The sequence below is a fragment of the Pavona decussata genome, unplaced genomic scaffold, assembly GCF_977016875.1.
Source record: "Pavona decussata unplaced genomic scaffold, jaPavDecu1.1 SCAFFOLD_437, whole genome shotgun sequence".
Classification (NCBI taxonomy): Eukaryota; Metazoa; Cnidaria; class Anthozoa; order Scleractinia; family Agariciidae; genus Pavona; species Pavona decussata.
The window spans coordinates 173159-189309 of NW_028145792.1; the positions used below are offsets into that span (position 1 = coordinate 173159).

Here is a 16151-nt window from a genome sequence, read left to right on the forward strand (position 1 = left end):
GCCGCTTTGTTGTTTTGGTTAGCGCGATTGACTTAACATCGGACTTTCAATCAAAATTTCGTTCAGAAGACCAGAGGTGGTCGGTGGCTCGAGATAACTAAAGGTTGTTCTCTGTATTGTAAGGTTATTTCCTACGTCAAGAAACTTCAATCCTTTTTACTCATCGAATCGGCAAAGGACGGGAATTATATTTAATTAAGGGAAGTTGAGACTGAGAAAACTATATTCCTTCAGAAAATTTCCTACCAGGACAGCCGGTCTTAGCCGTCTGTCATCTTTTGACCACTTTGCTGAAGAAGAAGAAAAAAAGAAGAACAGAGAGGAAGGAAAAAGAAAACACGTATTACGTCGGAGACGTGAAATTATTTCAATACTCATATTACTCGACTTAGACAATCGAGTGCTTCTGAATTATTTTACGCACCTTTTGTGGGCCATTGGAACTGAACGTTGATAGCTGATCAGGCTTGTTGCTACTGCTTGCCGAGTGCTTGCTGGCTTGTGCCTCACTGATGGTCCCTGACAATCATAGTTTCGGGAACGGAATTCTCGTCTTCCCCTTTCTTCCTTTGGACGCTTCTCAGAAGCAAAATCCCATCACTATCATGTTGAAGGCTCCTTTTTGGTCCAGTGTGGGCGCGAATCGCTTTCTCTAACTTATTTCTGTAAACTTCGTTGATGTGCACATTACTGGTGTGTATTTTCAGGCGCATCAAGTGATGGTGATTTCCGGGAAGCATCAATTAAATTGAAGGAGTAGTTGGAGCGGTTGATGCTGCTGTGCAATTGTTCCTCTACTTCCGTGTTGATGATTGCATTAAGCTCGGGTACCAGAGTCACTCGTCGCAACAAATCTGTTGGACAAGACGAGTTTTTTTTTCGTGAAAGCGATCATATAGAGAGTACAGATCCGGTACGCCAGTAACTGCATGGATGAACATCGTCTCCGTGTACCTCAGAGCCAAATCGAAGTGCTTTCGGGAGAGAAGGAACCTTTAACCCAAGGCATTTGTCGAACCAGGCTGCCTTCCTTCGCTGCATTGATGTTGGTTTCCGGTGGTGAAAACAACCTGCCATCATGTGGTCTAAAGAAATGTTGGATTGTATGGTTTGCGTGCGCTGCTAGACGTTGTGGCATATCTAAGATGTTTACGGAGGGTGGAAATGCGAGCGATCGCAGCAAGTCCACGTTATCTCTCGGGCTTTCTCCTCTCAGTACAAATTTGATGCAATAGACCACCATCTGTGGACACGAAGCAGATGCCCATCCCCCTAGAAATATAACAACAATTTCAATTTCATAATTTCATAAGCCCATTGACCTATCAAATGGTTGATAAACATCACGTGCAGTGGTTTTACGTCCAATTAAACCTCCTCCTTATTAGTATGCGGTGTTTAATGTTTTTGTCGTATGCTAATTTCCAACATTCAAAAAAGCATCATTGTTATGAACTCTCTTGACACACGCTTTTCCAGGAATGTTTCTGAAGCCGTTCAAAAAAATTCGCAGCACATGTTTTATCGGGTCTAAAACCACTCGGCTGCGACTCGTGGTTTTAAATCCCGATAAAACATTACTGCTCATGTTTTAAACATTACATTTTAAATCGTACATATCTGGCATGAACAAAATAGCACTATACTATGAATGACCAAATAAGCAAATTGAACTTTCATTTCATCGTCTTTTTGTATTCCTATTTTTAAATTTGTTGGAGTTCAATTGATTTATTGAGATATCGAAGCTTTTTAACTGCATTGTCATTGTCTCCCCCAGTTGTCTCCTTCCTTTGGTCATTGATTAATCGATTAATAGCGGAGCTCTCGCGCTCGCCGCAGGCGCGCGCAGCGGAGCCCCATAGCTAAGAGAATTTGGTAACCCGTGAATGCGAGAAATTTTGGTTTGGATAGGACGTCATTTCTGTCCATCCGACCGTCCGTACGTAATCCCACAATGCTAATGCGCCCGTGTTTGTTTAGCGGAAAGTTGCATGGCGAGATAGTTTGGCAAGATGCGTTTACAACAGAAATGCTAAAGAACAAAAAACACAAAGACAATTTATACGTATTTGTTGGATATGTTAACAAACGTGGAAAGAAGAGAAAGAGAGAGAAAAAGAAAAAAAAAGCGGAGATGATCAAGCAAAGTTGAACGTGGAAGAGAGCGACGGATAGCAAGTTAAAGCAGGCCGACCGGAAAAGAAAAGTAAGCTTAAGTTTAAAGAAGCCTCACATTTGCCTATATCACCCGTTCGTGATCAGTTATGGTAACTTTTAGAACTCTAAAATAGCTTTACATAGACACTTTAATCGCTTTCGATACCAGCAATATTCGAGAAGTTAATTTTGAAAAATTTGTTTCGTGGCCGTTTCGCACGGCCCTTAAGCTTATAAATGTGTTTGTAAACAAACACAAGTTTCAAAGCTCTGAAATAATTCTACCAAACACCAAAAAGTACGTTTCGGTATTCTCCTTTTCTTAAACTTGGAGACTAGAATTATTACTAATTAAGAGCAGAATTGACACAGTTTTTAATATCCAATAATTTTTCGCCGGGAGCTTACTTGCTCTCGCAAAAAATACCATGTTTACGTGATTACGACGGCCGTTTCAACAGATCATTTGTAAGCCAAAAAGGTTTCTTCCCGGAAAAAAATCGATAACTTTCCTTTATGTTACGTGTTTCAAGCTTTACACAGATATTTTAATCGTTTATTAAACTCTCGATACCATCGATATTCGTGTAGAAATGTTTTTGCGAGTTTTTTGTTTGTTTTGTAGTGCCTACATTCTTTCGCTGAAATTGACTTTTAGAGAGAGATAAGGTCATCGGGGTAACCTCTGCAGCGTAATCTCTGTTTGAAAAGAGTAATGTTTTCTTCAAATGTTGTTTTTGAAGATTTTGTTGTGAGAAGTCTTAAGGCTTCGCCTTTGATAGAGCCTGTATTGGAAAGTTTCTATCGGTTTGAAGTGCGTGCGCACGTCAAGAATAGGTTCAATTTTTTTTAAACCTTTTGCCCTTGTGTACCTTGTGTATCATCTTGTTCGATCATTCCAGTTCACATAGGCAAGTGTAAAACCTAAAAAAATAAATGAAAGTGGAAAGCATGTCTTAATGTTTGAAAATTTCTCGCTTTACTTATTTATTTGAATTATTTTAAGAATATTAATCTCACAAGAAATTAAACTGGCATTAATTTTCGGGCATTTCAGCTTACAATTGCCTTCGGATCTGCGTAACATTTTCAAGTGTACCTAAACTTAATTTTTTTCCTGCCAATACAGAAATTAAAAGATGGTAAGTTATGTGATAAAAGCAATTTTCAGCATCAAATTGTGAGTGTTTTGGCTTGGATTCGGGCACTACTGTTACACTGCATAATTATAATGTAGACAGCTCAAAGAAGTTTTCTCAAAATCACCTTTTGCTCCAGACTTGAAATCAAGAGAGCAAGTAATATTAACCTCAAACATTTGTTATAGTTTTGGGTTCTGATGAAAAATAAAATGTGTGGAAAGTGATTGTGACGAAGTCAAGTTTACGAGCAGGCAATTTGTTTGTTGTCTTTAAGTTGTAATCTTTGCCGGATTAACCAGCACAAGAAGATCTAGTGCTAAAATGAGAACACTGTTAAATTACAATGTCCGGTAGAGTCACTACAAGTTGCTACAGCTACTATACCTATAGTGAACCAACTGACAGGTCAACAATTGTTAACTTCTTCCACTCATTATGTAAGTTAAAGATACAGGAACTAAAACGTGAGGTAGAATAATATGTCAACAAAAACATTGTGGCAACAACTGGATTATTTCATCATGAAGATAAAACATTATAGCGATTTAACTGTGCATTCTGGATCTCAGTTGCATGAGCTTCTGTACAAACAGCTGAAACAGATCTGTGCCATTTGTGTCGATCATAAATTAATTGCACACTTGGAATCTTATCACTTTAGGGAAATTTAGTGAAATTCTTTAATTTAAATTCAATAGTAATAAAATTGGCAATTATAATTTATCAGCTATCTATCTCTTTTTCTCAAAGAAACAGGTATACCAGTCCTGCTGGGATTTTGTCCTTCGCCATTTCCTTATTATTATTATTATTATTATTATTATTATTATTATTATTATTTTTATTATTATTAGAATTATCATTAGGCAGAATATCTGTAGCGGACATACAATACCTCGCTACATTTGTTCATGTAAGTATTTTAAGCTACCAGTAATCATGATCAACTTTGATATTCACTGACTCAATGCAATGTTCCATGGGCACTTGTACTCTGAGACAGAGTAAGTGTCTGAATTTCTTCTAGCTTTTGGAGAATCAATTTACATTTCCCTGATGAGCATGATAAGTATTCTCAATTATTTTTTACATTTGGAAAGTTTGTCTTTCCCCCTTCCCTAAAGACTAAAATACTCAAGGTCTCAGCTGAGTAGCTGCCAGGAATTTAGGTAGTGGGAAGGCTCAATACTTAAACCAACAAAGTCTTCAAGAATTCACATTTTATTTTTCTAAATTTCACACATCAACTAATAATTGATTGAGTTGTTTGGTCTACCCGGCCCTTATTATACAAAAATATCTCGTTTGCAATGGTTCATAAAAGTTAATCCACATATAATCTAAACAACACAAAGCTCAAAGATTCAAATGAAAAGTGGTAAAGGCAGTCGCTTCGAGTCGTTGAGGCAAAAGATGATTAATGTTACATATTGGGAGAGTGCAAAGATTCAAGAAAGCAATATATGACAGTTTAACACCAGCCTAGTGAAAACAAGGTCAGGTTAATTGGCGCTGCTACTACCTGTTATTAAAAAAAGCCTGCATTGGCAGAAAGACAATACAAAATTCAGGTGAACTTGGAAATCTGCTGTTGATCCAAACATTGTCAGACATCCCGCAAACATACTGAACATAGATCGAAGAGAACAGTTAAAATGGCGACTTAGATTCTAGAAATAATTCAGTTAATAAGAAACTTGCAACAAATTCTAACATTACGACACGCCTTTCACTTTCATATCTCATCAATTCGTTTCTTGATCTTGTTAAACAAAGAAAATTCGGACAAATTGGACAGCTCTGGGGAACTGCCTTCTCGCTAGTGAGGCCATGAAGGGAAAAGTTACTTTTTATTCCGACTCGTGCCCAAGGGCGCACGTATTTCTGAACCTCCGAACTCGCTTATTAGCACAGCTTATTCTTATTACATCACTAAGATGACGTGGTCGCCCACTCATCACGGGGAGTCTGATATCACTTAGGATCGACCAACAGCGATCTGAATATTTCAATTTATATGTAACATGAATCAAAGACAGCAGGGAATATTCATACTAAGTGAATCAGCCATATTTTCACATAGGATCACTGTAATGACCTGTTATATCAAAGGAACAAAGCAAGTTGACGTGTAAAAGCAAGATATAAGGTACTATGTGAAAGTATTCGTTTTCCAAGATATGACTTACCCTTTGGGCATTTTCCTTGTCCAGGATCAGTGCTTTTCCTTAGAATGCAATATTTGCCGGCAGGCCACTCTTGACTGAAGTAGTTGCTTCCCGGTTCTTGTATCTTACTGCAAAATCCAGTTTTTACTCCCGCTCTCAATTCTCCAGACGGAACTGCTTTCATCCCAATTAAGTTGCCTTTATTGTCAGCGTGAATAATTCGATTTAAGTCTGTCACACTACCAGGGTTCCACTGGAACCCAGCCTCTTGCGGACACACGTTTGTTCCGTCTTCCTTCGCGGTATAGAGTGTGTAATACCCGGATGGCCACGACAGTTGAAGCTCCATAGGATTATCTGTAAATTCAGGAACAAAAGCAGACGTGTTTAAAGGGCAGAAAAGAAATTTCTGGTATAGGTTTTTTTTTAAATACGAAATAAAACCAAAAAGTTATAAGTTGAAATCTTGAAGAAATCGTGAGACAAACGATTCATTTTGTTTTATGGTTCAACAGTCATGCTATACAAAAATTTGTAAACAATGGGAACGGAGGTGAAAATTTACGTAGAATTCACCATTACCTATAGCTCTTTTGACTCCTTTCCTACCGGGGTACTCCCCAATCGCCTTTCTCATGTTCTTCAAGAATTTTCCCAGTTTTACATTGTTCATTCGCTTGCATGGCGACTTCTTTTTCAGCTCATTCAAATTGCTCCAAAACTTCTCTTGCAATGTTTCTTCGATGCCCATAAGATCCGTCCGAATTGGCTCTGGAAGATCATCTCCACCAATCTGGTAAGTGAGTTGTTTCTCTCCAAATTCCTTTTTGGTTTCCTCTGAATCCTCGAATTTATTTACGTCAACGCTTACAGACCCAGTGGCTCCTCCGTAACCACCAGACACAGAAACACTGTTGCCTACCTGCGAAATGAACGTGAATGTAATAATAATAATAATGATGATGATGATGATGATGATGATGATGATAATAATAATAATAATAATAATAATAATAATAATAATAATAATAATACAGTCGAACCTCTCTTTACGGACAATTCCCTTGGCCCAGAAAATTTTTTTTATATTTCCTATGAAAATGACCTCTATGATACCGTCCCTCTCTAATCTGGAGAACGCAAACTAAATCTTGGCCTTAGAGATCTATTTCATGTAAACTCCAGACGAACACTATAAAGGTGACAAGGCTAGAGCTGCTGCGATGGAAGTATTATGATTAGCATCGAGGAGCACCACAACGCTGTCCAACAGCCAGAGGTCAATGGGATTTTTCGTGTGCTGGGAAAACACGTACATTGCTTTTTGTTCTCGAACCTTTGTTTGTTTTTGTCGTTTTCTCCTTGTTATTCCTCTTTTTATTTTCATTGTTGACTTGAGGCAATGAATCAATAAACGACCAAAACAGTATATTTCTACGGAGTTTAGTAGGGTGGGTCTTCAAAGGAAAAAGTTTTCTCTTAGAATTCTGTTTGCCCAGTTTTCCAGCCCATCCAAGTTTTGAAAACAGATCAAGTCGAAGGCCAACTCACATTTTCCGAGGCGTAGGTCATGAACTCTTTAAGTGAGCTTCTAAATCTTGTTATTGTCTTTGTACCCAATACCACTTTGACGACAACATGCTGAAATAAGATAAAAGACGAATGATCACTAACTATATGCTTGAATTATTTAACACTAAGCTAAGCAAGCGTTTCCTTACATGCTTGTCTCGGACAGGGTTTTATAGCTCGTATGTATTTATTTATTTTTTTCATTTTTATTTCAACACTTATAAATTACATTGAAACATAAAAAGACAAATACGCAACAAATTAAAAAAATATATACACTTAAAGTAGTTACATGTTTACAAATTAACAATACTTGATAAATATTACATTAAAACTATATTACTCGGGTAGACATAAACGAGAAATTACATATACAATATAATTATACGGATTTACAAAGGAAAACACATTTATAAAGTACTTGAGGCGTAAATATTAATATAAATAGCAGCAAGGAGATCAGTTCAGAAGAAGCTTAAGACCTAATAGTATTATCGAGGTCTCCTCCACGGCATTTTAAATTAAAGTAATAAATTGGATGCACAAAAAGGCGTCATAAGAAGTCAAATTTGTCGAATTATTCCTTGACAAGCATCCTTGTTAGGAGAGCTGTGTCAAGGACGACTCTGCTTGTGTGTAAAAGGCTTACTGATGTTGTTACTCACCGAGGAACCTTGCCAAGTTATTGGATTGTCAGAAGGTCAAACGAGAAAACTTACAAACGTTTCAAGAACTCAAGACGGAAAACTTGTTCATACTTTATTCCCGAAAAAAAATATATATGGAAAGAAAACTTGCTCGTCCACATACAAGACTGTGTTGGAGACACCGAGTACAAACCTTTGTCAAGGAAGATCTTGTAATTGTTGGCCGTTTCCACAAGTTGGTCAAGAATAAATGTAAAGGTAAGCTAAGGTAAGGTCACAATGCGAGTTTAAGTTGCCCACATGGCCGGAGTTTAAAGCCCGGTTTCTGTAGCATTAAGGACCAAATGTAAAGCATTCCTACTCCACCCTGGATGCAATGTTAGTCCATGGAAGGGTACCCCAGCAGTATGTCGCCGGTACTCATTTTTACATCTGAGTGGAGAGTGGCAAGGAGTGGAAAAGTTCTTGTCTTGGAAAACTTTGCATCCGCCCTCCTTTCTTCTAACGGAACGTGCAATTAAAAGTCCCACGCGTTAATTACTCTACCACTACGCCTCCACATGTCAAGAATAACTCATGCACACGGGCAAGTTTTTTAAACGTTTGTACTCAAGCCAAAGTTTTTTATTTTCGTGTGCATGACAACACTTGCCGAGCATTTTCTTTCAGACGATTTTTCCTAATGACAAAACTTGAATACTGAGAAAAATCAACGAGACTACTGGCGAAATTGAAAGTTTTTTCAAGTCCAAGAACTAGGTTGTCCCTCTCTCCTCCATCGCGCGTTTTACAGCCACGTGACTCTGTTGCCATGATAGCATGATATTCAGTTAATAAGCCCTTAGTAAAATTCATCATCTCTCGATTCTGCGACCTATACCTTACAATCCGTACACCTGCGTAAACTGAATCCTCCAATTTCTAAGTTTCATTGATCCGACCATTCCCATCATCACAGATCACAATCACGCGAAGAATAAAAACGAAACTCAAAGCACACAAATAACAACTGAACTCGACATCTTCTTTTCTTCATGAAATGAAAACTGTTCAAACTTTACTTACCGTCCCCCAAGTATCGAGAAACTGGTAGTATTCATCTCCAGTACGATATTTAACGGGCAAACGACAGACATCAGCAGTAAACCCCTCTGTAAGCGTCCATTGTCGGCTCTCTACTAATTCCAGCTGGTACCTTGCTTCACCTTTATTCACAATTTCCGTGCAGTCGCGAAACACTGTCTCTCCACTACTGGTGCTCTTTTCAATTTTTTCGTATTCTGTGGGGAAATGAAGTGAAAGCAATTCTGGCACAGCACTTTTCTCCTCAGGCGTTTTTGTCACAAAGACGTTTTGCACAAATGACTTATTTTGTTGTATCGTTAGGACAAGTATATCAACATGTACAATTAATCATTAAAGTTGACATGGTGGCATACATGCAAAAAAAGTTGTCCTGAGATCTTTGATTGCCCTGTCATTCAATTCAATTTAAGAATTTTGAATAAGCCTGACGTACCTACAATCCTGGTCAAAAATTTCATTGAAACGCTCGCTCTCCCATCCAAGGTCGACCGAATTTAAACCATTTGAGGAACCAACATAATTATTGAAGGCAAAGCCGTTCTTCCAAATTAGACTGTTTTAGCGTTTTCGGCCCAAATTGTTTGTTTCAGTTCGAATACCCTCTATGACGACCATTTTTGAAACATATTATGGATTGTTGTGAATGACTGACAGATGTCATCAAATAGCTATCAGTGATGTGTAGCGTCTAATGTAAGTAATTCGCACTTTAATACCTTCAGGGTGTATTTTGTTTATTTTTCAGTTTTTCTGTGCTCTATCTTATCCTATTGCATACATTAACAAAAATAAAACTTTTATTGAAGAAAGTATTTAAGTTTTGTCAGGCCTTCAGATCCTGAGTAGAGGGCGAGCGCGAAGGGAAAGAGTATTCCCCCCCCCCCCCACCCCTCTAGGTTATCCCACCACTACCTCTCCCGCCCACCCACATGCAGGCCTGTGATACGCAAGTAGTATTAAATTAGCTGGAGAAAATGTGGAGGAAAAAAAGACAATTGTTAACTCACTTGAGCTCAAGCTGAAGGAGAAGTCAAACAATCCCTCGTAGCCAGCTAGTATAAGATAAAATATAAACAGTATTAAAGATTTCAGTGAAAGGAAAGTAGACATAATTTAACTTAGGCCCCATTCACACCAAGGCTTTAGACACGTTTAAAAGCCGTTTGTTTCCGTCATCTTGTAAAAGCTGCTTTCGTATTTTTGTTGACTACAGATTTAGCACAAATGAAAGCATAAGTTAAAGTTTACTTGATTCATATGTCAAAGTGAATGTTTCAGCTTTCTGTTTCCACTTTCCATTTTGTAAAACCTGGTTTAATTAAACATGTTTTGTCGGTGTGAATGGGGCTTAATAGTCGTTACAAGTTTTGCGAGTAAATGGAGGATCTACATACAGGAATACTTTCGCATCAAAGCGTGCGTCCAGAATACTCAGAATGAAGTAAAACTTTGTTCAGTGTCTTAGAGTTTTTCTGTTGGTGTCTCTCTTTCGTAGCCTGTCAACTGCTGCTAAAACAGCGCCGTAAGTGAGATTCTGGACAGAGATCCTCTCCTATTGGTAAGCCCCGCGAATAAAATTGAGATTCACGTGAACGAATCTTTAACCGACTTTTCTCACCTTATTTTTTCGTTTGACCGCGGTTAATGTACAGAGACTTAAATAGCCCAATTCCTATCTATTAAAATTCAGCTTGAATTCAATTCAATTTAATTCAATTTTATTTACGCTTATTCCAAATACAATATATTTTTATGGTAAGAAAATAAACATGCAGAGCATTATATTTAACTGGTTTTACCTTCTAGGGAAGAAGTACGTTGTGGCCAAAGGAGCAAGGCTTTCGTGTCGGCCACTACCTCTGAAACAATAACATCACTTCGAGGCTCAGGAGAATAAATTGAAGAGTTTATATGGGTTTATTTCTCGGAGTCTCGCAATGATATTTATTGTTTCAGGCTGAACTTTAAAATATCGAAATTAAATTGGGCTATTGGGAGAGAAGGCCTCCTCCGCCCAGTCTCCTCTCGTTTTTTTTTTTTTTTTTCTTTGCACGCCAATTTCTTTTTTCTTTCTTTTTTTTTTCGTGCTACTATCTGAACCTCTGGGACAGGTTTCCTGTCGCATTTTATTTAATGAAGTTGCGCGGAATTCATGATCAATCTGTGGATCACAATTTACAAGAAGTACCTTCAGCTTTGACATCTAGGTCAAGTTTCTCTTGATAGCGTTTGGTTCCGCCAAAGACCCTATTTGATTTTTCTGTTACTTTACTGTCCCGTCCTTCAAAACAGATCTGCTCGGGAACCACCTCTCCATCGTTGGTAGTCAACTTTAATATTTTCCTCGTAAGTTCAAATCCCGGATCAACACCCCCCAGGGACGTTTTACCCTCGGGGTTTCCCTTCAGTAAGTCGTACTTCACACCAATGAATCCCAATCCCTTAGGATTTTTATCTCTTTGACAAAATGCACCAGAAGGATCAAGCTGCTCCTCAAGGCCCGAGGCCTCAAGGCCCGAGACTTCAATGTTTTCTTCGTCTGGAAATCCATGCGAGGAACGAGGACTCGTGACCACAAGAACCAGGAGGCCTGGCAGCAAAGCTAGAGCTAGCGTCATTTGGGACTCACCTGAAGTTATAACGGTATGAAAGCTACTCGCTTTAACAAAAATTAAGTAAGAAAATCAATTCAAGTTATTTTCATGTCCTTAACCTAAAGTACGTTTTAGCCCTACTTTTCGATGATGGTGTTCAGTAACAAAACCAGAAAAGAAAACCTTTAAATTAGTCATCAGCAATAATTAGGCTTTTTTATAGCTATAGCGTACTAAAATATTGAATTAGTGTTCATCAACGTTTCCCGCTTTGAAAGTGGGACAAAATGGTACTTGTAAAATAATTTGAAATGTTTGGTGGGTTTTTTTTGTATACATACATTTTGTTAGACATACTGGTTAGTTTTAAGACGTAACTGTTTGAAAAAGGGGAAAAACATGTCAAATGAAAATGTTTCTACTCAATTTAAGTTGGAGTGTTTCTCTCTGGTACAAGTTTGTGATGGAATTGTTTTATGATTTAGGCACAAATAAAGAAAAACTTTCTTCAGAGAGTTATTTTATGGACATTCATGCATTGAACTAAGACCAATACCTGTACAGTTAAAACTGAAAACTGGTGCCAATCCTGACAAAAAACAGGTTTTGCGTGTATTTGTCAACCAAACCGTGAATGTTTTAAGTACTTAGCTTCAGTGAAAAATTATAGTTATTTTTTTTTCTCATCTATTCTACACAAACTACAGTATAAACTTAAGAAATTAGTAAAAATAAAATTTCTCTTCAAAATCACCTTGGTTTTCTCCCAAAAAAACATTACAGAGTACTCTTATAAAGAAATAGAACTTTTTGTAGGTCAATAAATTCAAAATAATTATATTCATGTTATACGAGATTTCTTGGAGAAAACCTCATATTTAAATATAATGTTCTTTTTAGAGCGTTGCTTTTGAGAAATGACACACTCTACTGACTGAGTACATATAAGTCAGCCGTTTCTCATGCATTGTTCTGCTTTAAAAAAGTAAATATAAATAAATATTTGGAAGGAGCAGGTGATTTCGGTTAAAGTTTTCAAATATACTGTAACTAAAATTTTAGAAATAATAACGATGACGTAAATTTTCATGAGGGAAACGATATTCTATGTCAGTTTATTGAGGTTCGTTTCTCATTCTTTCTTTCTCTCCTTTCAGGGTCAAATTTTAACGATATCGTAATCCACGTACCCTCCTTAAATTTGAAATAGCACAGTATTCCTTGACTGTTTTAGATTTTAATTATGCTGAGTTTTCATCGCAGAAATGTGAATCAAACCAATTGCTCAATTTTGAAATATCTTTCTAAATTTTAGAAAATCGTCCTGGCAAAAATGAGCGATATAATTATCGCCAAAAGGAAGAAAAATGTCATATGAGAAAACAACAGAAACAATGAAAAGAAAGAAGACTTAATTTCACAAACATGAAACAGTGAGATTAAAATCAGAAAAAAAATCGCAACAGTCAGGGGCATCAATCCAAAGAGAACATTTAAACAAAATGATTCAAATGTTGTCTCCTGTGTTCCCGGATCGTTTGGTGGTCTTTTAAAGCCATATTATTGTATAATTAGCTAATACATTGTATTTGTTAGAGAAAAAGGTGTTTCTTGGAATTTTTTTTGTTTGATATACATTTTTATCTGTTCGGGTGCTTTAGCTGTGAATTTAAGTTTCTGAAAATTTTCGAAAACGGAATGCCATTCTCTGAATTTACGAGCTGTTGCTGGCCTTACAAAAATGCTAGCTGACCTTATTTCGTATTTTTAACGACACATCTACCCCTCCGAAAACAAAAGTCATTTAGTTTTGCAGTGATACGAACTTTTGAGCTAACATTTGACCGAACGGAAAACTTAAGATTTTGTTTTCAAATAGATCCGAATTCCCCAGGAGATTACGTCCATGCGAACAGATATCCCCGAAATGAAACGCTGGGTTCCCTTGTTGAACAGCCTTTTAAGTAAAGGAAACGTACTTAAAGTTATTTTACCTTCGCAGCCTGGAAGTTGGTACTTTAAGTAAATGTCTTGTCGGTTCTCAGTCGCAACTGATGCGAACTTATTAACTGTAGAAACTTATAATGGGAGAGGCATGCATTCATCTGAACATTTTGACATACATTTCTTAAAATTTCCAATTAGAATTACTTGTTAATAAGTGGCGTGTATTCAAGCTAAGCAAAGCGTTAGAATAACAATTAAACCACAAGCCTTCACACTTATCTTTTACCAAGCAACAACAGCTAAAACTAATTATTTTTATCGTTTCAAACAATAACAAACTAAGACTGTCCGACTTCTCTTATTAAACGACAAAAACTTAATTACACTAACTACTTAAAATTAATTACACTAACTACAGAAGGATGGATCAAATTTCTTCAAAGGTATTCATAGCTCACAAAAAATACGTCGCTGTTCGGATCAGTTAACAAATAATTTTCTTCTCATTTTTGTTTTCCCTTAAAGATTTGTCTGATTCTACGCAGTTGTATTAAGATGAACAGTGACTTAAGTCATGCGTGTCCACTGGAGTAGTAACCACAGTGGAACCTCGATTTAACTAAGTGCCAAGGGACTAGAGAAATTGGTTCGTTATATCCAGGTTCCGTTCCATACATTTTAAAAGGCCGGGATGGGGAATATCGTTCGTTATACCGGGAACTTCGTTACATAGAGGTTCGTCAAATTTAGGTTCCACTGTACTCGTATTCTTTTATTTTCCTAAAATGATAGATTTCTAATGACCTCGCTATACACTTCAAAGCCATTCAGTCTTCGCAATCATTTTAAAGACTGAAGTGATTCACCTGCACAAACTTTTTTCTTATCTTCCCGAACCTTTTTTTTTTCTTGTAATTCTCACTCTCCATTGTGACCCACCCTCGCAAATGCCAAGGCACTGTAACCTTTGTAGTCTCGGGACTTTCGAGTGTTGTGGACCAAGGTTCTGTCGCTTTTTCGTGCTAATTTATTTTAGTTCTTGCCTGTACTCATAATTATAATGCATGCTCGCGGCGATCTCTTTAAAATAAATTAAACTAGACCTGGTATCCTTTTGCTATTTTCTGTGCAAATGAAACTTCGTTGTAACTTGGCCCGAACGGAGGCTCTTCACAGAACAATCCCAATTTCAAAGAAAGCGTAACCCCAAGAGGTTTACACGCAAGCATTATTCGAAAATACGGCTCGTAGTATATAAATACCAGTTTTTAAATGAACAACAACATTACAACAAAAATGTCACTTTTTTATCAAAGTACACAATCATGTTGTTTTTACTTCGCAATGACACACCAATGACTCGTTATGCAAAATAGAACAAAGGAACGTGGGAGAGGTCCCACAACTCCGTGCGCGCTGCGTGCTACCAAAGAAATAGGAGTCGCTAAAACGCGGAAAGGATGAAAAAGAACAAGTCTCATTCGTCGAGTTTCCAAATCAATTTAAAATTAGGGAGCTTAAGCAACAACGACGGCAACGGCAACGGCAACGAAAACGAAAACGTCACCCAAAAATATATCTTTTCTTCATTCGTGTTACTTCGCGATTATTTCAACTCGCTCAACTTTTAAAAAAATGGCGAACTATCCAGGAACCAAATTGGTAGGAGTGGCGTATAAGTTAAGAAAGAAAATGAAAAATTCACCATCGTCCGTTCACGTTCTCCACAAAACCTTAAATTTGGTCATTTCACGTTGTTGTTTTGCAGAGGACGGCAAAGAAATGTACCAAAGTGTAAAACGCACTTGCAGAGCGATTGTTTTTTCTCATTAAGCCTTTTGTTTTGCGGCGTTGTCGTTGCCGTCGCCGTCGCCGTCGTCGTTGCTTAAGCTCCCTATTAATTGAGTCACCTCAGACACCCTCTGAAATATGGCTTTTGTATCACGACAGTTTGAAATAAATTTACATTTTTACAGTGGACAAATAAGGGGTAGCTCGATCGATCCAATGTTTACCATTAATAATTTACAACTTTCAACTGATCATGATTCGTCTAAAATAATTCCTTGTAGTAGTTTCAACACTCTGTCAGATGTAATCTGTGAGGTCCTGTACGTTTATTTGTTGTTTGAAGGTTCATTATTTTGGGATTGTGTGTAATTTTTCCAGCCTGTATAACAAAGAGAGCGTAGAGGATAATTTGAAATGAGCGTTCCATCCATTATTGGACTGACAGGTGTGTTAATATTCCTTGTTGTTGCTTCGTGCTTATATATTTGCAAGAAACGACTTGTGGAACCGCTAGAGGAAGCTATACAAAATGATGACTAGGAATCTTGAGAACTTGTTCAAAACCAAAGACAGCGTTAACGGTCGAGCAGATGGATTTGAAGCTGTTACTGTTCTCCTAACAGAACAACTAGTGAAAAATGGCTTTTACACTGAAGAACGCTTGTTGCACAGTCACCGATCAACAGTCGGACAACACCAATGCAACGCCTTAAGAGCACAACAAGACTGCTCTCGAGAGACGTGAAATTTATGGATGTGGACGTGAATTTCAACTTGCGTCTTTCTGCTGAGATTACGGCTAAAACAAACGCACTAAAACTTTTAAATCTTACTCCCAAAAAATACATCAGCCTTGAGAGTGACTTGTTATTTAATAATTCAAATATCGGTTGCTTCAGTCTTTCTTTGAAAATTATTTGTTGATAAATGTCACTCTCAGGCGTATTAAGGAATGGCTCGGCCATTATCTATTATCCACCTTTAATTAACAATTAGATTATGAGCTCGAGATTTCTATCGCGTGATAGCTGATGAGGGCGCAGC

General features: G+C 37.4%; 1 protein-coding gene across 1 annotated transcript; it reads right to left on the bottom strand.

Annotated features, from left to right (window-relative positions):
- Positions 1 to 286: 286 nt before the first annotated feature.
- Positions 287 to 13445, bottom strand: LOC146450654 (uncharacterized). The gene is made up of 9 exons (XM_085100161.1): positions 13364 to 13445; positions 10964 to 11404; positions 9783 to 9827; positions 8755 to 8969; positions 7022 to 7111; positions 6053 to 6392; positions 5492 to 5827; positions 3033 to 3084; positions 287 to 1272 (listed from the first exon to the last, which is right to left on the bottom strand). The coding sequence occupies exons 2-8, from the start codon at positions 11391 to 11393 to the stop codon at positions 3041 to 3043; spliced, it is 1500 nt and encodes a 499-aa protein (XP_084956287.1). The 5' UTR covers positions 11394 to 11404; positions 13364 to 13445; the 3' UTR covers positions 287 to 1272; positions 3033 to 3040.
- Between the last annotated feature and the right edge of the window lie 2706 nt (positions 13446 to 16151).